The sequence below is a fragment of the Rhinichthys klamathensis genome, unplaced genomic scaffold, assembly GCF_029890125.1.
Source record: "Rhinichthys klamathensis goyatoka isolate OS25496 unplaced genomic scaffold, OSU_Roscu_1.1 h1tg000549l_1, whole genome shotgun sequence".
Classification (NCBI taxonomy): domain Eukaryota; kingdom Metazoa; phylum Chordata; class Actinopteri; order Cypriniformes; family Leuciscidae; genus Rhinichthys; species Rhinichthys klamathensis.
This window is the reverse complement of record NW_026607020.1, coordinates 279,230-303,962: the sequence shown is the minus strand read 5'-3', so window position 1 is coordinate 303,962 and position 24,733 is coordinate 279,230. Positions and strand designations below refer to the sequence as shown.

The 24,733-nt window shown below is 37.7% G+C and overlaps 2 protein-coding genes across 2 annotated transcripts in view; one reads left to right on the top strand and one right to left on the bottom strand.

Annotated features, from left to right (window-relative positions):
- The window catches only part of cwc27 (CWC27 spliceosome associated cyclophilin), a 43,664-nt gene extending 22,385 nt beyond the window's left edge, over positions 1 to 21,279 (top strand). Inside the window, exons 11-13 of the mRNA XM_056238956.1 lie at positions 13,237 to 13,346; positions 15,367 to 15,479; positions 21,031 to 21,279. Of these exons, the coding sequence (XP_056094931.1) occupies positions 13,237 to 13,346; positions 15,367 to 15,479; positions 21,031 to 21,193 (386 nt within the window). The 3' untranslated portion in view covers positions 21,194 to 21,279. The remainder of the gene's footprint in view (positions 1 to 13,236; positions 13,347 to 15,366; positions 15,480 to 21,030) is intronic.
- LOC130073508 (placenta-specific gene 8 protein-like) overlaps positions 1 to 24,733 on the bottom strand; it is a 71,334-nt gene that overhangs the window by 30,995 nt on the left and 15,606 nt on the right. The gene's annotated exons all lie outside the window — the stretch shown is intronic.

Here is a 24,733-nt window from a genome sequence, read left to right as displayed (position 1 = left end):
AGTGCGAGTCATCACAGCATTTCTGGGTCAGGTTATTACAATACATTTGAATTAAGTCTAGTTTCTAATATTCTCCCGTGTGCAAAGGTTTCTGTGGTTTGGCAACATTCCTTTCTAATATTTATCATAACCATAAAAACGTGCCGCTCAGCTGATTTATGCAAATACATTTTTTTGTCCTTTTTCCAGTGTTGGGGAAAGCTACTTTTAAAAGTAATTAATTACAATATTGCGCTAATTCCTAAAAAAAGTAACTAATTGTGTTACCTAGTTACTTTGTATGGAATTTTTACTTTTTCTCATCTGGGCTAGGCTTGCTTGTTTTTAATAACAAAAAATAAAATAAAAGGCTGAAGGAAATGCAAATTCACGTCTGTTTAGCTCAAACAAACCTTTCAGCTGTGCTGCTATTCTGGATTGCAGAAGAACGCAGAACAGGAAAGTTCAACACTCTTACATCAGCAATAAAAACAGAAATGAAACTCAAATATGATGTTTATTTAACGTCATTTTTGGTTATTTGTATGGTTGAATTGGATCGTCAAAGATCAGCAGCAAAGACATTGTTAAATAAAGTGAGATTAAATACAGAAAGCGTATTTGAGAGTTATATCACTTGCACAAAAACAGATTCTGTGTTCCAAATGAATGAGTAAATGCTCACATTTAGCCTATCTACAATAATCATGTTCGCACACAACACCTCTGCGCTTACTCACGCTTTCTCTCAACATGGGGACAGGAGAGCTGTCGGTCAAAACATGGCAAAAAAAGTAACTTGCTTTACTTATTTGAAAAAATAGCTGATATTTAACTATTTTAAAAGTAATTGTAAATTTAAAAGTAATGCGTTACTTTACTAGTTACTTGAAAAGTAATTTGATTATGTAACTCACATTACTTGTAATGCGTTACCCCAACACTGCTGTTTTCACTCAATCTCCTTAATTTCCTCAAACTTGATATGTTGTGGTCAAATCAGATAAGAGGAAGAAGTTATTCGAATATTCTTCTCAGTACCAAAGAAGATGTTATCCTCACAAGATTTAAGATAGAGGTGTATCTATTCATAAGACTGTTTAAGTTTTCTCTTCGAGGGTCCATTCAATCGAACATCCATTGGTAAAGAGACTTAAGAACATTTCATTTCATTTCAAGTGCACACGGAGCTCACACAGACAAGGTCGGAGCCTTTTCTGTTTGTCAGATCCAGAAAGCGCTCTTGGGTTTTCGCCCTACTTCCTGTGAGGATTACTGCATGCTTGAGATTTGCGCAGGCAAACCTTTGACCTCTTCAGAGCTTTGCAATGGCCCTGTTGTATATCACTGTCTTCACGTTGTGTGTTCTCAGGGGGCAAAGGTGTGTCCCCTCACCCTTGTCGTTGTCAGTGTCTTTTAACGTTTGGCCTGGAATGTGCTATGTACGCTTAGCAGCCCGTTCATGTTTAAGGCCTACTTGCTTTAGCAAGCAGGACAGTATTTATTATAAAATGAGTTACAAAGAGCTGTCTTGGAGAGTTTGTGTGATGGGATGTTCCAGTGAATTAGGAATGAATTGCAATCGTGGTTTTAGTTTCGCTAGTAAAACTAAATACACCCTGATAATCATTAGTTTGAACTTAGTTTTAAAACTTGTCATGTGTAAAAAATCGAGTTTGTTCAATAGCACACGCAAATGTACAATAGCAGAACTTAAACATTCTCTCATTGGCTCTTCATTTGGCGCTATGACAGTTTCTTGACAAAACGCTTAAACAGTAACTTGTGCCAGTATGGTGTTGACATTATCCACATTTTTGTGGGTAATGTGGAGTGACCAGCCTTTGCGTTTGCAGTAGAATTGAAAAGAAATAAATGAAAAAGTAAGTGTTACAAATCGTAATGCTGACAGAGGTATAATATATTTTTAAGACTGTCAGCTTTGTTTCGAAGGGCTTTCGTAATGACTGTGAAAGACAAATTTGACCAAACTGTTGAAGACACGTGAAATTCCCAAGTCACTTTGAAAAATATGCAGATATTTTTGTATTGATTTTATTATTTACGAAAAGAAAATTAGTGTGAGAAATGCATGTCTGCCCACAGCGCTCCATTTGTCAGTCTGTCAGAGGCATGTTTGGGGGCTGTTCACACAGGACACGTTTTTGGGCTCTTTATATTCTATTGTTTTTAACTGTTTGTCTGTGTAAATAGACTATGCATCAGACAGACACATAACAGCCATGCTTTTAAAAAGCGGTGTCAAAGTTAAAAACCATTAAAAACTTTTAAAATAGTACTTTGTTCTTGAATTGCTCTGTTGGGAAGAAAATTCCTTTTAAATCCTTAATAATATTAATATAATAATAGTAATTCCTTAATTTTTTATTTTTCTTTCACTACTGCTACACTGTGTAAAAAGTGATCAGTTGACTTAACTAAAAAAAGTGAGGAAACCTGTTGCCATAAAATTAAGTAAATAAACTTCATGTAATTGAAAAAATTAAGTTATGTGAACTTGACAATTCCACAGTCCACTTTTCCATCCCAAGTTTATTTACTTAATAATTTTATTGCAACGGGTTTCCTCACTTTTTTTTTTAAAGTTAAGTCAACTGATAACCTTTTACAGTGTACTACTACTACTTCTAACTAATAAAATATAACTTAATATAATAAACATCTTGGAATAATATAATATAATTAAATGTATGCTGAATTGTAGTTCTTATTAGAAACAAATGTTGAAATCAATAGTAATAATAATAGTAGTAAAACTGATATGAGATTTTATATATATATATATAATATCATTTTTACTATTAAGAAAATATATATATGCATCTCCTGCATAAGTGTGTATATTATATTATATTTGTATATACATATTAATATATATATATTATTATTATATTAGTATTATTATATTAATATATATTAACTTATATTTCTAGAATAATAAACTTTTTTGAATTGTTCATTTGAACATTCATCTGTGACTGCTATATTAATTGTTAAAAGGCTTTTCCTGTGTCAGTTTTCTGCAACATGGTTGTTCTGTTCTATTCATTCTCAACAAAATGCAAGAATAAAACTTCCAAACCGTGTCTAAAACTGAAATTCAATCATGGCATTTTAAACTAGCTTCACCGATGTTCTGCTTCCATCTCTATGTCAATATCCAGAAGTTGGCTCTCTTGCCATCGAGACATCTGGCCCCACCCCCTAATCTCAATGTTTGGGTTTGAGTCCGGTTCTCTAGTGTTCATGTGTCCACAGAGGCTACTTCCAGCTTTGTATTCAGTCCCAAAAGCAAACACATTCCTCCCCTCTCTCTAATAACAGCAACCCGCTCTCTTGGCATCTGGTATCTTATTTTAGGAAGAAGCCAATTGTCTCCTCCGCAATTCACCAAGCAAACTAGAAGACATTTGTACCTTTTTGAATTATTATTTTCGACAGGCATCACTTTAGTTTTCAAGACATAAATTATAGCATGTTCGTCTAGTCTGGTTTTCTCTTTCTTGGCATGGCTGTCATTTGTAAGAGCCAAAAATAAGAGAGACATGCTAAAAACACTGTCCGTTTTCTACCCACCCTAAATGATGTGGCAACATTCTTTCTACTACTCTGAGTTATTTATACAGGTTATGCCTGTGTGCACAGGGTGTTTCATTTCAATGGAGCCTTGTCAGTCAAACACATTGATGTGTAAGAGAAATTGTCAGAGAATTATCTTATAAAAAGACACATTAGAAAATGATTTTCTATCAAAGCATTTCAATGCATTCGTTTCCTTGCACTAGATGTGCCACCCAATAAGTATCAGTGATTTCTGAAGGATCATGTGACACTGAAGACTGGAGTAATGGGGCTGAAAATTCAGCTTTCATCACAGGAATAAATTACATTTTTAAAATATATTAAAATAAAAAGTTATTTTAAATTGTAATAATATTTAAATATTATATCAATATGACCGTTTTTGCTGTATTTTTTATCAAATAAATGCAGCCTTGGTGAGCAGAAGAAACTTCCAAAAAAAAACATCCAAATCCAAAGTTTTGCCCAGTTGTACGTGTGTGTGTTTTTCTGCAGAAGCAGTGAAAATGTGCGAAAGCTAGATCCAATCCACATCTGCCCTAAATATATATACACTCTCCTAATGGATTATTAGGAACACCTGTTCAATTTCTCATTAATGCAATTATCTAATCAACCAATCACATGGCAGTTGCTTCAATGCATTTAGGGGTGTGGTCCTGGTCAAGACAATCTCCTGAACTCCAAACTGAATGTCAGAATGGGAAAGAAAGGTGATTTAAGCAATTTTGAGCGTGGCATGGTTGTTGGTGCCAGACGGGCCGGTCTGAGTATTTCACAATCTGCTCAGTTACTGGGATTTTCACACACAACCATTTCTAGGGTTTACAAAGAATGGTGTGAAAAGGGAAAAACATCCAGTATGCGGCAGTCCTGTGGGCGAAAATGCCTTGTTGATGCTAGAGGTCAGAGGAGAATGGGCCGACTGATTCAAGCTGATAGAAGAGCAACTTTGACTGAAATAACCACTCGTTACAACCGAGGTATGCAGCAAAGCATTTGTGAAGCCACAACACACACAACCTTGAGGCGGATGGGCTACAACAGCAGAAGACCCCACCGGGTACCACTCATCTCCACTACAAATAGGAAAAAGAGGCTACAATTTGCAAGAGCTCACCAAAATTGGACAGTTGAAGACTGGAAAAATGTTGCCTGGTCTGATGAGTCTCGATTTCTGTTGAGACATTCAGATGGTAGAGTCAGAATTTGGCGTAAACAGAATGAGAACATGGAACCATCATGCCTTGTTACCACTGTGCAGGCTGGTGGTGGGGGTGTAATGGTGTGGGGGATGTTTTCTTGGCACACTTTAGGCCCCTTAGTGCCAATTGGGCATCGTTTAAATGCCACGGCCTACCCGAGCATTGTTTCTGACCATGTCCATCCCTTTATGGCCACCATGTACCCATCCTCTGATGGCTACTTCCAGCAGGATAATGCACCATGTCACAAAGCTCGAATCATTTTAAATTGGTTTCTTGAACATGACAATGAGTTCACTGTACTAAAATGGCCCCCACAGTCACCAGATCTCAACCCAATAAAGCATCTTTGGGATGTGGTGGAACGGGAGCTTCGTGCCCTGGATGTGCATCCCACAAATACTGCAAGATGCTATCCTATCACTATGGGCCAACATTTCTAAAGAATGCTTTCAGCACCTTGTGGAATCAATGCCACGTAGAATTAAGGCAGTTCTGAAGAAGGCGAAAGGGGGTCAAACACAGTATTAGTATGGTGTTCCTAATAATTCTTTAGGTGAGTGTGTGTGTATATATAATTAGCAGGGATGCTCCGAAATTTCAGCCACCGGAAATTATTGGTCGAAAATGCATTTTTAGTTTTGGCTGAGAGAGAAAAAAGGCATAAAATATGAGCCGAAAATATACGTGTTCAGTGCTCAGGTTTAACTCGCGCGAGTGCAGCGTTTTTTTGTTACTTTGAGAGATCCTCAACTTCGAAGCGACTTTTTATTCTGGCATATTATATAACTGTCAAATTTTACTTGGTCCTCAAAAGAGTTTTCAGTGTATTCGGGTAGATAATATCCAGGGTTCAGTACAAATTAAGCTCAACCAAAAGAATTTGTGGCATAATGTTAATTATGGAATTACCTTTTTTCTGTGGAATAATCAGAAATTTCTAAAAATCAGAATAATTTAATAGTATAGCCACAAGACGTAATCAATATGTATAACTAGTATTTAGTGTGCAAAAAATGACTTACTAACATTTTTGTTGTACAGTTCTATCCAGTTTTACATGTTACCATGGCAATGCAATGCTAAAACCCTAAAAGAAATGTAAAAATGATTGAAAAAGCTTTACAGCTCCAATAATGCAGTCATGTAAAGTTTCAGCAGAAGAATGAATGAAGTGGTTTTATAAAATTATAAACTTCACATTTCTCATTTTTAATGCCCCAACGATTGGCCCCATTGTCGGAAGTGTCTTATTTTTAATAGAAATTGTGGCACTCAATACATCCTTTATTTTCTTTAAAAAAAAAAAAAGTTAGAAAACAACAAGCAACTCTGTTATTTAATCAGATTATTGCGACCTGTCTAGTGGGATCTTCAGGTTTTGACTTGGATATACTACAGTTGAGACCCACTACCTTCATTAAAAACGTAGGCAAAAACACTTGTAAATGCTGATGGTCAAATGCAAACTAGATGAACTAATTCCATTTTGTGTGTTTCTTCTGATTCAGTTCAAACCTTTAGCATTGAATTCCACAGAGTAATTCTCCGCTGAAACTCCCGTCCTCCCGTGTTGGGCTTCTGAAGATGCTAGCGTCGACTGATGGACCACAGTTAGCTTCGAGAAGCCTTGAATCCATCCACTCGTTCCTGACCAGCAAAAGGGAAATAATCCACCTCCCAAACGATGAGGTGTTTGTCGTCCCCATCAACCCCCTGTTGCTTGATTTGTAGCTCTTTTCGGCCCGAGTGACAGGAGAGGGATGGAATGTTGTTAGAATAGCCGTCAAACTCAAAGACAGTACTTAGCAGCAGCAGCTGGAGTCGATGGAGTGTGCTGCTGTTGTGGGCCCTGAGGGTGCCATCATTCAGCAGTCCTGCAGCTGGGCCGAAGCGCGAGCGTTGAGCAAGCCTAGTGGAAGGCATCACTTTCTGCTCACATAAATCACCAAGAAAAGGGTTGTTACCGGCACTGACTTTTAGAAAAGGTGATTTCGATCACGGCTCTGAATTTGTGGCATTCATGCGTTGAATACCTCTGTTAATGAGTAATTGCATGGTTTGAGTAGCTAATGACAGCCAAATAACCTGTTTCACTCAAACTTTAGTTACTCAATTAAGTTCCACTCTACCTGAACATTACATGTCCAGTTCGTACAGAAATGTTTTCAGCTGAAGGACGAGATGTTTGTCTGCCAGACATGTAAACTGGAGGGTTTTTTGAATAAGCGACTAATCTAACAATTATTCGAGTGATTATTCTGGGGATTCATTCTGGGTAATTGGATAACTATTCTGGGGATTCATTCTGTAGTTACATTTACATTTATGCATTTGGCAGACGCTTTTATCCAAAGCGACTTACATTGCATTTCAAGGTACACATTTACATTCTTATCAGTTCTTGCTTTGCCTGGGAATCGAACCCATGACCTTGGCGTTGCAAGCGCCAACGCTGTACAGTTTGAGCCCCCGGAAAGCTATGTTATTAAGAACTCTACAATAATTCAGCTTTTGTCTTGACTTAACAGGTTGTTTTAGAGTTAAAAACAGCAATCAATTACCTTCAATGAATGACAGATAAAAAATACTAATTTAATGGAGCTGCTTGATCTCACCTTTTTTTGAAGGGGAAAGGGGCTTTTTGATTGGGCTGGATATTGACTATTACCTTGTGTTTTTTAAATGACCAATTTAATTAATAATTGAACTTATAATAATTGATGCTTTACAGAAATGACGATGACAGATTGTGAGCTGCATCTTCCTATCCTGTCACACAATGGTCTTGGCCTGCAATAAAAAGCTTTGTCAATTGAGTTTGAAATGATCTCATGTTACGTCCTGTGAGATCAAAAGACTATTAAACAACAAAAAAAGTTAACATACTAATAGTGTTGTCACAATACTGGAATTTCCAACTTCGAAACGATACCTTGAAAAATATCTATTTTATACTGTTTTCGATACCACAGGGAACCAAAACTGACTGTATTTACCTGAAAACTCTGCAAGACAGGCACTTTGACATAATTTTGTGTTTATTTGACTGTTTAAGCGCAGTAAGCCACAACAAAACCCCGTCAATTTGGTACTTGTGAGCTGTTTGAGAGGCGGCTCTATGAGAGCGCCACTTATATAGATCAGTAGTGCTCGCGCTTTTGATGTGAGTGAGAAACTTGCGTAAAAAATGATGTGCAATACAAGCACTATTTAACCGGGGCGAGTGAGACGAGCGAGTGACAGGAGGAGAGAAGAGAGAGCGTGAACGCGCAGCTGGTATTGGTGTATCGATACTGCAGAAAAGGAGTTTTGGAACAGTTTCAATTATTTCAGTATTGATAAATATTGAAATATGGATATTTTTGACTCCACTACATACTAACAATATAAAAAAAAAATTGTTGAAAATGTTGACTTTTTGGCTATTCAGTCTTATTCACAACCCCATTTACTTTCAAAATGTTATTTCTGAGTCAGACAGTACATTCACCGAATCACACTCATTGAATCACTGACATCACTGCCATCCAGGCAGTGGTGGACAGTAACGAAGTAAATGTAATTAGTTTTTGTACTTAAGTAGCTTTTTTGCGTATCTGTACTTTACTCAAGTATTTACATTTTGGGAGACTTTTACTTTAACTCCACTACATTTCAAAGTCAAATATCTTACTTTTTACTCTACTACATTTTCAAAATCAGTCGTTCCTTTTTATTTATGAGTGGATAAAAACGTAACTGGTCAAACGAGCCACCAATCACAGTACAGCACGCGTGCTTTGTTTTGAACTTGCCTTGGCGGTATCTACTAAGCGCGAACCAGAGCCGTTAAATATGAGAGTTGCAAACATAGATTGTTGTCTGTGATCTCGCCGCCGCGCGGTCACGTTATTCGTGTAGCTCTCAATAGTTCCAAACAAATCGCGTTGACAATGATTTTAAGCGGGACAGAGAGCAGCAGCTATTATTGCAGCAATTATCGGTAAGTATTGACGCATAATGTAGCCTACATTGCTTATGTTGCCACTAAAATTACTTGCATATAATAGCTTTTTTTTTTCTGGGGAGTAGCCTAGCAGAAGCACTGCATTAATACGTTTTTGTGTTTAATTTTGGAGGGAAATTGGCTGCTCCCATAACATAGAATATAGAATATATATATATATATATATATATATATGTATGTGTGTGTGTGTGCGCGTGTGAATGTGTGTCTATGTGTGTATATATATATTTAATGGCATTGTGCAGGTTTATGTGAATGTATCATAACATTAAGATGTTTATAATTATGACCATAGGCGCTGGAGAAAAATATATACAGTAAATACGGTAAATGTTTTATACCTTATGGGAACAGTCCCCTTCCCTCCAAAATTAAACACACAAAAAATGAATTCAATTCAAATATATATACATACATATATCAGATTAATTAATGTCATTTCATTAATAGATTGGTGTGCCACAGTGACATTAGTCTTCACTTAGACTGAGTTAAGCAAGAGTCTTGTGACAAAATTATAATAGGACATCATAGCCATAAAAAAATCAAAGTACTTGGATACTTAAGTACATTTGAAGGCAAATACTTTTGTACTTTTACTCAAGTGAATGTTTAAAGGCAGCACTTCTACTTTTACTTGAGTAATATTTTACCTAGAGTATCTTTACTTTTACTCAAGTACATGGTATGTGTACTTCGTCCACCACTGCATCCAGGTATTAATAATCTTTTTTTGTTCGGAAAAAATAATTCCCCCCGCCAAAAAAAGTTTGTATTGGAGTCTGGGTGTTATATTTTGACATTTTTTTTACAATCTCATTATCAATGTAAAAAACGCTGCTTAATATTTTTCTGGAAATCATGATTCATTTTTTCAGGAGTTTATAATGATTAGAAGGTTCAATGAACAGCATTTATTTGAAATGGAAATCTTTTGTAGGATTATAAATGTCTTAACTGTCACTTCTGATCAATTTAATACATCCTTGCTGAAAAAAGGTAGAATTTTTTTTTTTTTCAGAAAAAGTCTTACCCCCAAAAGGTAATTTAAACGGTAGTGTATATATAACAGTCCTTACAAAGAAACGTTAAAACTATTGCAGCAATATTTTTTTAATGATTAATAGGCCTGTACGCGCAGTATAGACAAGCTACTCAAAGAATGTCAAAGTTCTTGTACTATGTTTTAACACTTGTTTATTTCAGTCCTATCAAGGCTGTATCTTTCACTGTTTAAACTACGGCCACAATAAACATGCTTTTCATCCCATATTGGCAGCACTGTTTTTTTTTATAGATTTGAAAAGAGGTAGACTGTTCAGTTTTCTACACAGTTAATGTGTTTTAATAGTCTTTGGCTCATTACTTTCTTTCTGTCTTTCTAGTTTTCTATTAGCTCATGCCACAGACTAAACATTTTCAAACACAGTCAGTGGCTCTCAGACTAAGGCATGGCACGCTCTCTCAGTTGCTGAAAAACAAATTTCCAGCCTCTCTCCAATGCGGTTTTCACTGCACCATAAATACGAAGAATAAACAAGCGTTCCATTTGTGAGGGGAAAAAGATTTTTCGTTACATGACAGCGCTAACATGAAATAAATCACCCAAATGTTGGAGGCTCCGTCTGATGTAGTTTGTTCCCCTTGAGCTTGTTGTGGAGAAGCATTCAGTCATAGTTGCCATGAGGGCAGGTGTAGTCGAAAGAGGCACTGTACCCGCGGGGCAATCTGTGACATCAGTGCCAGCCGTCTGAGCGTGGGGATTTGCAGTGGCACATTAATGCCTGTAGACACCAGTGTCAACAGCCCAGCCTTGATGTTATTGACTTTTCCAATTCCTGCAATTCTAGCGTGGAATTAATAGAACATACTTTATTTTTAGACACTTCTCAAATTGGTGGGTATAATTAGGAGAGAATTTTAAAAGACCATTACATTGTCTTTATCCTCTTGCAGGGTTCAGGTGGGTTTTTTTTTCGTTTTCTTAAATAAGACAGAAAAGTCTATGTAGGAAAACATTCAAATATTCAGCTACAATTTTGGAAAAAACTGTAATGGTAAAAAACTGTAAAGTTGCTACAGGTAAAAACCTGTAAATTGATTAACAGAAAGATTACAGTAAAATACTGTTAATTTTGCAGTTTTTGAAAGTGAACAACAAGCCATCTTATAATTTACACTGAAAAGGTTAGGGCTGCCCCCCGACTAAAGATATTTCTATTCGATTAGTAGTCGTCCATATTTTTTTTTTTTTACATTCGTTTCGTTTATTTCACACGTCAGCATTATATCATTTATACACAATTTCAGAAGGAACAATGGTCATATGTTGGTCGCGTGAAATGGGGAACCCCACAGAAGCTACTAAAAGCTTTTAGGAGGGGGCCCGATAACATAAACATACAATATACAAACCAAAAACTCAATATACCATAGACACAAAATAGACAAATACATAAATACAACAGAAAACAAACACTACAAACGAACAGACGATCCCAGCACAGGTATAACACTTACGGAATGTTCAACAATCATATGTTATGAGCAATTTTTCATAGAGATTTTACTTGAAAATGGAGACAAAATGCAGCAGTTTCAAATTTTCCTCAAGCTCGTTCCAAATCTGCGGTCCCCTACAAACTACACTCAGGCTCCTACATTTTAGTCGTCGTTTTTTGCCAGTAATTAAACGTTTTTCCCTTGTGTCATATGTGTGCTGGGGACGGCTGATTGGAACAAGCTCACACAATCGGTAATTTAACCTATGAATGACCTGGAATATCGTACAGGCTTTATGAAAGACATTATGTTCTGTAAGCCTTATTAAAAAAAGGCGACGAAACAGAGGATGAGTGGGGTATTGGGCTCAGACCACGTTAATACCCGTATCATTTTTTTCTGTAAAGTCTGTATTTTTTTCAGGTAGCTGGTTTTTTAAGCCATAAGACAACTAATCGCATGTTTATATTAATTTAATTACTTAAAATATATACTGGGGGTGGGATACTAAACCATAATGAGCCTTTAAAGTCCCCCTGTAGTCAATAACTTTATCTCTTAAAACTCATCTTTGATCACCCAAGTTGCATATTTACACCCTTGCCTCATTTAGTATATGTGGTTCTATGAATATGCAAATGAGCCCCGCCTCCACTCACTCACACCAGCTCAGAGATCCACTGGTTGACGATCACTCATTGATCTGATTGGTTACTAGTTAGTTTGTGACGTCAGAAACACCAGCGAACTGTGTTTTTGAGACTGTCTTTGGTTCACTGCAGTTTTAAGGAGAAAATACTCAGCTATGGTATATTATTATTATTTTTTATTTTATTTATTTTAAAATTTTGCTTTGACAATATTGATATCACCTAGAACAATGGGTTTAACATTAAAATGCTTTTAATTACAGGAAGCTGTTTATGATTGACCTTTTATATCAATCTTCTATATCAAAAAAATATTAAGCAGCATGACTGTTTACAACATTGATAATAATAATAATAAATGTTTCCTGCACATCAATTCATTATATTTCTGAAGGATCACTGATACTGAAAGCTGGAGTAATGATGCTGAAAATTCAGTTTTGATCACAGGAATGAACTTTATTGTTTAGAAATTGTTTATTTTAAGTTATATTTCACAATATTCGTGTTTTTTATGTATTCTTTCATTAAATAAACGCACCCTTGGTGAGCATTAAAAAAATGTAATGTTTCCAAACTTTTGACAGGTACTGTATGCTGCAAATTGCCACCAAATATACCTGTTATAATATCATGGAAGAAATGACAGAACTTTTATTTCATTAGATACATTTGGAATTTCTCCTCCTTTTGTGTCTTTTCTCTTTTTTTCTTAATTTTGTAGTGTTCGCTGTGATTATTTTGAAAGATGGGTTGGCCTCAGCGTTACATAAACACATTTTGATATGTTTCCCCATTTCATTTGTGTAATCCTTTCAGTATATATGTCTGTATATCACATGTGTTTCCTTGTAATTTGAATAAAATCCATCTCTTTATAGCACAGAAAGTCATTTGGACTGCAAAATTCATAAAGTTTGGCCTTTGCACTGATGAGGGTCTTAGGACCTACATTTTGGCTTTGGCGATACGATTATTCTTGGAAGGAATCGGCCCACAGGAGCTGTCATCTTCATCTAAGTTTATAGCAGTATAAACTTTATGTATAGTTATGTCCATATGATAGTAATAACTTCTGCTCTGGAATTCAGCTGTTTTTCTTTTTCATGTAAATCCTTTCAAGTTAGTCACACTACTATATATATATATATATATATATATATATATATATATATATATATATTATATATATATATATATATATATATAATCTAAACTAATAGACAGATTGACAGATTGAGTTCATTTCTCTTATCTAGATTGTGATCACTCTTCTTTTCTCTCGAAGTTGACAGTGAGCCGACCAATGAGGCGATGACAGAGTACCTGGAGAGCAGGAAGAAGTATGAGGAAATAAGGAAGCAGAAACTAAGGAAGGGTTCTGGTCGAGAGGCTCAGGTGGGTCTTTGCTTTAAGACGCTATGGCTACTTCACAAATCGCATACTCTTTTGAGTAAGTAATAACTTTGCGACCACTAAAAAACTATGTTCTATATAGTATGAGTGTGTGTAGTGTGAATGTAATCCGGACGCACTACATTCGCCATGTTGTCATTATCATGTGACCTACCAGCATCAGTTGCTTTGCTTCACCTCCATTTATAAATCCTGTCCCGTGGCCTCATGGGATAGTTAAAGGAGAACTCCGGTGCAAAATGAACCTCGGGTGTAATAACACATTGGTACAGACTAAATCGTTCCCTGAGATTTGTTTTCATGATAATCGAATGTAAAGAGTTTTATCTCTAAAAACAGTTTAGCTTATAACGCTAGTATATTGGGCATCGAGTAAGCAAAAAGAGATCGCTAGTTAATACCATTAACAAGGCTCAAATTAGCCCCACACTAACACGGCAGCATAATGAGTGTCCTTACATGCAAACCGAAGCATTGAGAACTTTGTAAGTGTATAGACAGTTTAATAAGAAGATACTTTACACAGACAGTACAGTTAGCGCATACAGACAGGAGCCATCTTGGAAAACAGTCTCGATCAGTCAAACCACGAACACGGTGATACGTGAGCTGAACTGTGACTTGGAATCTCATATGGTCCGTTGTTTCCGGAAGAAAGCACTGAGCGCATAAGAGAAGCACGGAACGCAACAGAGAAAATAAAAAAATAAATATAATTTATCTTATCTTCAATATCTACACGTACTGTTCGCTCACCTTCGTGGTTCGATTGGTCGAGACTGTTTTCCAAGATGGCTCCTGTCTGTATGCGCTAACTGTACTGTCTGTGTAAAGTATCTTCTTATTAAACTGTCTATACACTTACAAAGTTCTCAATGCTTCGGTTTGCATGTAAGGACACTCATTATGCTGCCGTGTTAGTGTGGGGCTATTTTGAGCCTTGTTAATGGTATTAACTAGCGATCTCTTTTTGCTTACTCGATGCCCAATACACTAGCGTTATAAGCTAAACTGTTTTTAGTGATAAAACTCTTTATATTCGATTATCATGAAAACAAATCTCAGGGAATGATTTAGTCTGTACCAATGTGTTATTACACCCGAGGTTCATTTTGCGCCGGAGTTCTCCTTTAAGCGTCCATCGAATGCACACTTTAGAACCTCACCGGAAATTGCAGGTCATCTGGGTTATTTTTGCCTTTTTTATTAGAACTTTGAATTCGGACGAACTTAATTGTTACATACTATTTTTCGCCTACTATAGAGTAGGGAAGTATGTGATTTCGGATGCAGCCTAAGATTTTCTCCTGCTCTTATAATGGTAAAAAAAAAGAAGGTTTTCGTAATGATTTGGGAAGAGCTGGCTCATTCCTGCTCAAACTAAATGACAAGTTTCTTCTTAAAAGAACTGTTCACTCAAGGATGACGATGCTGCCATCGTTTACTCAGTTTCTAAATCTGTTTGACTCTGTGCAACACAAAAGGTGAATTTCTGAAGAATATTGGGGCCACTTTATTCCAATTTTTCCAAAGTCATACTTTTTGTGACAAACAGAGAAATTAGTTATTTATTGATAATGTTCCACCCCAATAGGCTATTACTATTAATTGACTACGGATACTCTGTCTATCAAACAAAATGTTACGAGTCGGTTCGCTCACTGATGTACCTGATGATTTTGGAAGTTTTGGAAAATGTGCAATTTTTGATGTTTATAGGGTCTAAAGCAGAGTCTGACTTCTGAAGGATGTCATGACAGCCTGTTCCAGCTGTTTTTGTCCATACAATTACAGTCAATGGGGTCCAAAACAACACTGGACCTTATTGACTTTCATTGTTTGGACACACTGAAAACTTTTTCAAAAAATATTTTTTGTGTTCCATAGAAACTATTACAAAATATAGTGCCTCATACACATGAATCATACTTGGGTGTGCTTTTTTCTCTTTAATCATACAATTTGAAAAGTCAAAATAACGTACTTTCTCTTGCCTCTAAAGACACTTGCCCTTTTGGAAAGCTTCAAAACCAAACTATCATCTGCGATCACTGAGACTCCTAGCGTTCCAGAGGAAAACATGGAGGAACTGGGCGAGGATGATGATAAGGGCTGGTGAGTGGCTTTTACTCATTTCTATACGCTGTGTTCCCCATTCCTACAGAGGTTTGATGCACTAATGGACTTGCAGTTGTCTGTGATCAAATGCATTCTCAATAACTCGCGCCTCATTGGTTGTCCCAATGCACAGCTACTGTTTCACATTAAGGTAGCAGAGCTATTTATTTGGACTAACATAGCAAAACGTTCATACCTCTCTCCACATCAGGCACAGCTGCTGGCCTTAAGTGTGCCTGAACCACCTCGCTCTCCAGCCAAGTAATGCGTTTGGCTCTGGAGCGCACTGACACCATTAGAACAGTATGCAGTGTTTGTTTTTGCTGCGCTGCAATAGCCACTTGTGGAGAAGTAGTTTTCTCAGCTGACTTAACTGAGTAAATAACTGCTTCAGCAGACCGAGTGCCCAGATGGAACGTGTCACACCCACCCGTACACCAGACGGGGCACGTCAACCTGCAGTCAGACGCGTGCTGTCTTTTTAACAGACGCTCATTACGGGTGCCAGCAGAATGAGCGCTTGGCGATAAACCATTGTTGGAATTTTCCATAACACCACCAGCATATGTTTTGGATATGGGTGTGCTGGTGTCCCCAACAGGCTTTTAATCAGCACAATCAATGAGACTTTCTTGGGCTACTAGCATCACTTTGAAGACCAATTTTTGGTTTGCTTCCCAAGCCAAGTTGTGATGGTTAACAGGATTCAGCTACACCAGCACCAAGCCAGCACTGACCATCTGCCCATGTGTCCTCTGATCCCCAGCTCTGAAAATTAATCTTGTCGCTTTGTCACTGCAGATGTTTTTTTGTGTTCTGTCTATGCTCTCCCAATGACGAGCAGACACATGCTAGTTTGACTTCTGCAACACTATTAAATCCATAGCGAAAAGCGGGGGTAAGATGTGGCAGCCCTAAATCAAGAAAACTGTGTTTTTTCTTTATATTTAGAAAGATCCCATCATATCCAGCTGCCTGTGACGCAAAATTAATTTGTTATTGCGAAAACGTTTCCAGGGCTCAATATATATATATTTATATATATATTTATATATATATATATATATATATGTATGGTGTTTCTTAGTGAATTTCCAGTATTTAAAATCATGTAATTTTTTTTGGCTACATTTTTAACCATGAATTATTGATTTTTTTTTTTTTTTTCAAAAACAAAGCCATGCCAGTGGCTTCAAAAATAGTTTTTTTTACTACATGAATATTAAACCTTTTTTTCTGGATGGTTTATGAAAATGCAAATAATGTGCAGACACCCCTTACCCCTTGACATGTTTACCCCTAACAAGTTGTGGCACTGTACCACTTTTTATATTTTTAGGGCATTGTTATTAATGCTTTCCTGTAGCAGACATCTGTCTACAAAACCAAGTATGTGTTTACATTTTCTCCTAGATGAAAAGTGGCTCAACTAACCCCGGTCTCCCCTACTGTTTGTTTTCACGGTATCACTCGCAACTAGGCCCTGTGTCGGGCAGTATTATATGTTGTGAGCTGTAACAACTGCCTTAGCTGTCTGTATGTCACTGGAAAATTCCAATCCAACAGCATACTACGAGATTATGAAGACAGAAATGAAATAATTACCATGTCACAGCGGTGCTAGATCACTAAATCACACACACCACTCACTGTGCAAATATTAAGTCTGTTCGGTTTTATTTTTGCCCTCCTTTAAATATGAAGACTAAACACAGCTTAGCTTTTCTTTTTGGCATCCTCTAGATTATTATTTTTTGTCCTGATCTGATGGGAACGTTTCCATGTTGGGCCGAGGGTGTTATTGACAGCTGAGTTCTTTGGCCAGGATAACATTTATGATGCTGCAAAATGAATCAGACTCCAGGGAGCATCCATCTTAATGCTGCATGCGAGGCATAAAGTTATGGCCCTGATTGTGCGCTTAAGCACACAAATAGAATATCAATTAGAGATGTTTCAGTTTGATTCTGTTTTCTCCATAATCTTCCTAGCATATGTGATGAAGATGCATGTGTTTGTAAGTACAGCCTCTGAGATGGCAGTAGGTACTTAAAAACTGATTTTGCTCATCCACATTTATGGCTTTCATAGTTTGAAAGATGTGTTTTTCTATTTAATGAACTCTCAACGTGATTGGACATTACTGTGATTCATAGATACGCTTTATTTCTGAAGCCCTGCCATGACCAATGCGTCACACGGCACTTCTCGTTTTTCTGAGGATTACGGGAAGCAGACTGGTAAATCATTCTGCTTTTTCGCTCTCCGTTAAAACGTATAGCTTCAGCAGCAGTTTGCTTTTTTTGGGTATGCCCGAATCCATATATAGATACAGTCCATTGCAAACCCAGGGTAGTTTTCCACTGGAAGTGTTTGAAGCGACTTAGATGCGGCCAGTCTTTGCTTAACTGTTTGGTAGACGTCCACTGCTTTTATTTCACGCATTCGCAGGAAAACCGTAAATCACAATCAAATGTAAAGAATGTGGTCGAGTGCATGCCTCTGCGGAGAGTAATGGCTTTATGCTTGATGAATTATCAGTGTTAATGGTGTGCGAGTCCGTGCCGCAGCCGCACTGGTGACGTGCTGAGGATAAAGCGAAAAGATCTGTCGGACCGTCGTCCTCCCTCTTCACGCTGCAAGCCACCGCAGGGAAATGAATCGACACGGTGTGTTTTTCTCTCGGATTTGCTTTTCATCAAAGACCTTGAGTCTTTGTCTAAATATATCCACTCAAATGCTCCAACAAATACCACATGTAAGTGTAAAAGGGGCGCCATCTTCTAAGCTTGAGTTCCTATGTGTTTCCTATAAGTTACTTTGTCCTCTGGATAGACCGTCATTACTGTCTAAGGACCCCCACGACGCTAGGATGTCTCAGGACTGATTCTGGGGCGGAGGAGGGGACCGGAGGCCCCCAGTGCTAGAAAAACAGCAGTGGGAAGTCTGTACCACTTTCTGAACGCCTGGTGCACCCCACGAACGGAACATGGGTTACAACAGGTCAGACACTGGAAGTCAAGTCTGGGCCAGATTGTAAACTATTCCATCTGTGTCTGCGTCTACAAAAACCCCTTTTCGCCCAGGCCTCCCCTCTTGCTTCCCCCCTCTTTCGCAAAAGCGAAAGAAAAATAAATTCAGGAAGAGGCTTCCGAGGGCCTCGGCATCATGGCGGGAGCCCCTCCCTGATAAGAGCCCCAATCAAACGGTGGGATTTTTTGTGCGAGCCATAACTCTAGGCGAGGAGTCCGACGGGCTGTCATCACCGAGACTGCTAGACAAATTATCAGTGCCGACTGCCTTACGCGACGGGAGTCCTGTGGGTCTGCCAGAGTATAGCCATGACATTCTAGATGAGCTGTCACATCTCCTACGGACTTCAAATGGATGCAAGCATGCACGCACACACTCGGTTTAACACTTAAAAATGGGCTCGCATGCACTCGCAGACTCTTTATGCATCTCTTTGGCCGAATTCAGGGGTTCTGCGATTGCTCAAAAATAGCAGCGTGGCGGATTACTTACCAACGAGAAGGCTCATAATTTAAGAGAAGAGGCCGCTTCCATTCTCCATTCCTTTATGTATTCATTTTGACTCGGACAACTGGCTCAATTTAAAAATCTTCCTTCAGCTCCTACAGTTACTGCCTGACACACTTCAGCAAAACCACCAAAAGTTGCACCGTATTGAATGACTGCTGGCAGTCGTTGAATTATTGAAAGTCCCGTCACATCTTGTTCTTTCAAACCAGCTCTGGGCTTTGGAGGCGAGCGCGTTCATTACGAGACCTGCACCACAGATTTGGATTCTTGAAGGATAAAGTCTTTCCAGAGATTCTGACCTTCACCAGAATAGCTCAAACAGGTGTGGAATGTCAGTTCCTTTCAAATCTTTTTTTGTTGTTTCGATGAGACCCCAGAGAGCCATCCAGCCATGTCCATGATGTATAACAATGACCCGTTTCACCCTTCTTGACATTTCTTTGAGGTACTCTCCATGTCTTGATTCAGACAGTTCCTCAGTAGCCATCATCTCAGTATGAAATGTAGGTCAGCAGAGCAGGGGTGAGATGTGTGCATCTGCTCCTCATCCTAGCCTTGCCCCAAAAACAATGCCCTAAATATGACCTCGGACAGAATGAAAGTTCAGCCATCATCTACTCGCCCTCGTGTCGTTCCAAACCTGTACACCCAAAAATAAGTGATGGAATAGAAGAACTAATTTAGTTTCTCCAAAGAACTTTTCAGTGAAAAAAGCATTTAAAATAACAAGAACATTTTAAAAATCTAAAGAAACTTTTTCCACTATAAATAACTTTTTGTGGAATGGAAAGGTTCCATGGATGTTAAAGGTTCTTCATGAGCCATCAGTGTCAATAAAGAACCCTTTATTTTTGCGCATACGGTGCCAAAACAGCATTGGACCCCATTTACTTTGATTGTAAAGACAAAGAAGAAATAAAGCATATTGGCTTGGAGTGACAAAATGACGACAGTATGTTCTATTCCTATAAATATCTTAGCGTGGACTTCTCAAATCTTAGAAGGCGTTAGTAGAACCACTCAGATATGACAGAACTGTAGTTCTGTGTTCAGAAACCTGTTGGCTTAGTGTAAACAGTGTCTTGGATTGGGCTGCAGTCTTCAGGAGTCCTCGGGAAGGGACTTTAGCCAGCTGTGAGCTCTTCTTTCTGATGCTGGCACTCAGGAATGCTCCTGGAATGTTAGTCTGCCTGCCAATCACCTCTCCAGCCGTGCCATGAAGAGAGAGGGAAAGAGCATTACTGAAGAAATGCATCTGTGCTGGATTATTGAGACCTCCTACAAGGGGTGTCGCTGTCGAGGCAGAAGCTGAAGATCAATCACGCTTCAGAAATATCGTGGGTGGGTCTGATTGTGGCAAAGGATGTGCCACCAATGCAAAACTATGGTTGAGTTTAGAGTTTATGGTAGAATTAGGGGTTAGTATTTGTTTCAGTGTAATTGACATGACCTATGAAATCTTTAGAATTGGCCGCGCAGCGATATTTGCACTTAATCGGTTTGGAAAACAGCACGTTTGTAAGTAGGCCCAAGACAGCTGGAAAATTAACAAAATGCTACAGTGTTGAAGACACGTCTTAGTAGGATTGATCATTTTGGCTTCCACATACTCAGTCTTGTTGATTCTAGCTATAGTAGAGAAAACCAGTTTTAGTTTTCTGAACATTGGATATCGCTTAAAAAGAGCAAACATTTATCTTGTTTGTTATTCGTGTAATTTACTGTTATATTTTCTTATTTATAATACATTTATTTCTTTATTTATTCACTTGGCGGGCACGATTCACAATGGAAGCAAATGACAGAATTTTTCCTTTTTGGATGAGTTATGCCTTTTTAAAGATGCTGTGAAACAGGCTGTTTGTGAACTCGTCAGATTTGGAGGTCCGCTCTGATCTGATCTTTTCCACCGGGAACTTCCCACTCTGATTCTGATGATTTATTTGCCCGTGAGCTGCGCTTTGCTGTTCTTTTGAACTGAACTCTGTTTCCCCTTGTGATTTAGGTTGGCCCATGTTCTGCACTTTGATGAACAAAGCAGAAAGGTAAAAGATGCCAACATGCAGGACGAAGACACATTCGAGATCTATGATCCACGCAACCCTGTCAACAAGAGGAGACGTGAGGAGAGCAAAAAACTCATGAAAGAGAAGAAGGCCAGGAGGTGAGACTACAGCTACACTCCTCGTTCACCCGCTGCCTCAAACTGCCCGTCTGGAATGAGTCCGGCCATTAGAAATGACACAACATCAGGGACGAATGAGACGAATTATATTAACTGATGTTCTGTCAGTGTGAATGGGAGATATCTGCAGCCTCTTTATTAAAAAGACATTCATTTCTGCCTACTAATACTGGATATACTTGTGAAGATGGCAAGCGTTTATTGTTTTTAACCCATAGAGGAAAAGCAACACAAACCTTTTCATGAACAGGTTTGATCATGCTCTCAAAATGAGTGTACATTTTCATCTCAGTAATAAAAGTCTTTATTTCTAATGTTTAAGCTTTGTTGTTCACTTCGTAACCTAACTGACACATTGATTGAATTCACTGTCAAGCTACATAGACCAATTCATCCTAAAGTCGTAAAGTCACATAGCTGATGCCAATACAAAGAGAGTAAGGTGACCATTAGTTGATATCAAATTTTAGATTCTACACTGAGCATTTATTTCACACTTATTTCTAGACTCTCGTTATCACAAAGCAAAATAAATGTGTCTGACAGTGTCTACACTGATTATAATGGGAGCGTTGGAGTTTGTTAGACATCATTTTTGGCATTTGAAAATACATGCTTCGATTCATTAAAAAAAAAAAAAAAAATCAATGCATCCATTAGGTGTTTAAATCGGACGTTTCATCACGATATTACGACATTATTTTACCTTAGCCAGAATATTTGCGATACCTCAAAACATGCCGTGATACAATTGCAAATTGATTCGATTCAGGAGCCTGTGATCGATATTGCAATATTATGTGCCTGTTTTACACATCCAGTGACATTTCTTTCATCTCACAAATGACACCAAAAAAATAGCATGGACATTTAATTGAACTCACCGCATATTGCAAATCCTGTATCCCAACTGGCACACCCACAACAAAAAATCCTTGGTTATATACAATATAACTAATCTAAAAATATAGTTTAAATACAAACGTTTTTTGATAATTAATATTAGTAGTAGTAGTAGTTTATTTTGAACATGTAGAAAACATAAAAATAAGAATTATACAAACATGCTTTCACATATAAAAATAAAATTAAAATAATAGTTATATAAGGAACTGTGCTTCTCAGCACAAACTTCCAAAATTAATAAAGGTCATTCAAATTAGAAATTCCCATGTTCAAAAAGGAGTAGGAAGAAGTTCATAGCAAACTTTTCAAGTCCTACCCCCTATCTCTATTGTTATCATTTAGTTAAATACAAAACAATTTGACACTTCTCATATACATACGTCTTTACATAGACTGTATATCAACTTACCTACTGAATATATATACTATAGAATAATATAATATAGAATAATATAGAAAAAATAATTATATATTTTTTTATCTGATATATTTGTATATGTGTTTGTGTGTATATTATTTTTTTTTGTGTTGCATAAGAAAACATAATATCATTTGTCAGTTGATCGATGCATAATTACACCTAACATCCATAATCTAATTTAATAATCGATTATGATTATATTGCCTATAACTGACTATAATAATATAATTGCACCTCGACTTGAACTTGTTTATTTGATGTTATATGCTATTCATTGTTTAATAGTTATGTTTCTGCCCCTATACTGTACATGAGGACATAAATGTATATTTTCTGTCACGTTATGCAAATCTATTATGCATATGTAAGTCTTTTTAACATCTGTTTGAGTTATTCATTTTCCATCTAATTGGTTCAATAAGCAGCTCTATGCAGCCGTATGGCGTAATATCAGCGTCTCTTATCTCTACTTCATATCACAGGCATGACTGCCATCGTAAAAAAGAGCTCTTCTGCAGAAGCAGTGAAAATGTGCGAAAGCTAGATCCACTCCACATCTGCCCTAAATCGAGCAAGTATAAGCTCAGAGTTCAACCTGTCCATTAAATAACAGGAGTAATGCAAGACACACATGACCGCAGTGAAGTAAACCAGAGTTACGCTTGACTCGTCCTGCAGCCGTACTTCCAAAAAATACAGTCTGAATCATAGCTCGATTCTCCCACCAAAAAAAACCCCTCCCATTTGTATAAAACGGTGGCAAGATAATAAACAGTTCCTATCGTTTTTCCTGCCGTTCCTATCGGTCTCGTATTTTGTTACCGAAGAGCCGAGTCCATTGGCGTTCCTGATGATGTCGGCTGACTGTGGTTTGGTCTAAATGATCTACCACGAGTGTGCGCGACCAGCAGCACGGTTTGGCCAGCGCGCAACCTTTTACTGCTCCTCTGGGATCACGCTTAAATTTTCATATGGAACAGGAAGGAGAGTTAATGTTACACCATAAGAGCCGCGTGGCCAAAGCCGCTGCAAACTAAAACCAGGTGAGACGCACCAAAGCCAGTGCAGCTTCTAGCGCTATGACTCGCTCTACTGTGCCTCTGTCACAGGGAGACTTTCATAAAACCACCGGGTCTGCCATTTCAACACATCTCTACACCAGAGACTCGTTCAGGGTTGTTCCTAAACATAACGGGACTGACTGATTTGATAAATTATGCTGGATGTATGGAAGGGGAGATGCTGTCTATACACTGTAGGTGGTGTGAGATATCCATCATACAATTATTTATTTATAATAAAAAATATATATTATTTTCAGTGCAAAAGACTACATGTCTGTATAATCATAGTCAAATAAATGAATTATATTAGACTAAACGACATTTGTGAAAACATTAAATACATGTTAGTGCTTTGACCAAGTTCCATTGGTGACAATTTATTACTACTATTGGTACAGGAAATACACACTGAAGCGCTTTTTAAGAATTTGTTCCCATGACTCAATTCATTAAATTGAATTGTTCCACCAATTTTCCACCAAATCAACAAATCATGATTTTGACTTCCATATCCTTTCACAAAGAACCAGGATGTCACACGTTGGTGCTGAGACTGCGTTTTGATCAAGCATTTTATATTTATCCTCATTCTGAACCCAGAAGTGTCACCACTGAGCAATTCTAGAGTAGTTCCATCTATAGTACAGTTTTTACACATACAGTACATTTACTTAAGTTTAAAATTGTAAATAACATATAAATGCAAGCCTCATAGCTAACATAGGCTAAAAGTGAAAACATTGTGATTTTATGGGCTCCTTGAATGCATTTCATTGACATTGGGTAAGAACAAAGTCCTGTAAGAAGCATTAACAAGTAGATATCTTGATGTTTAACCAGAGGCTTTCAAAACGCGAGGTTTTGGTAGGAATATTAAAGTAATGCGGCCCCTTTTTGAGTTTTTGGTGCGAAAGACTCGCTCTGTTCACCTTTCCTCTGGCAAGAAACATGAATATTGGCTCTTACAGTGGACTTTGAGGTGAGAGAAGACAAGACAATGTCACTCTTGCATAGCAACACTTAACATTCTTGCTGGCCAAGATACAAAATACCCATCATTACTGCTGGTCACATGACTGTGGGAGATTAAATGGACCAGTAATGTCATTATCTTGCTCACTATCTGCCTGTG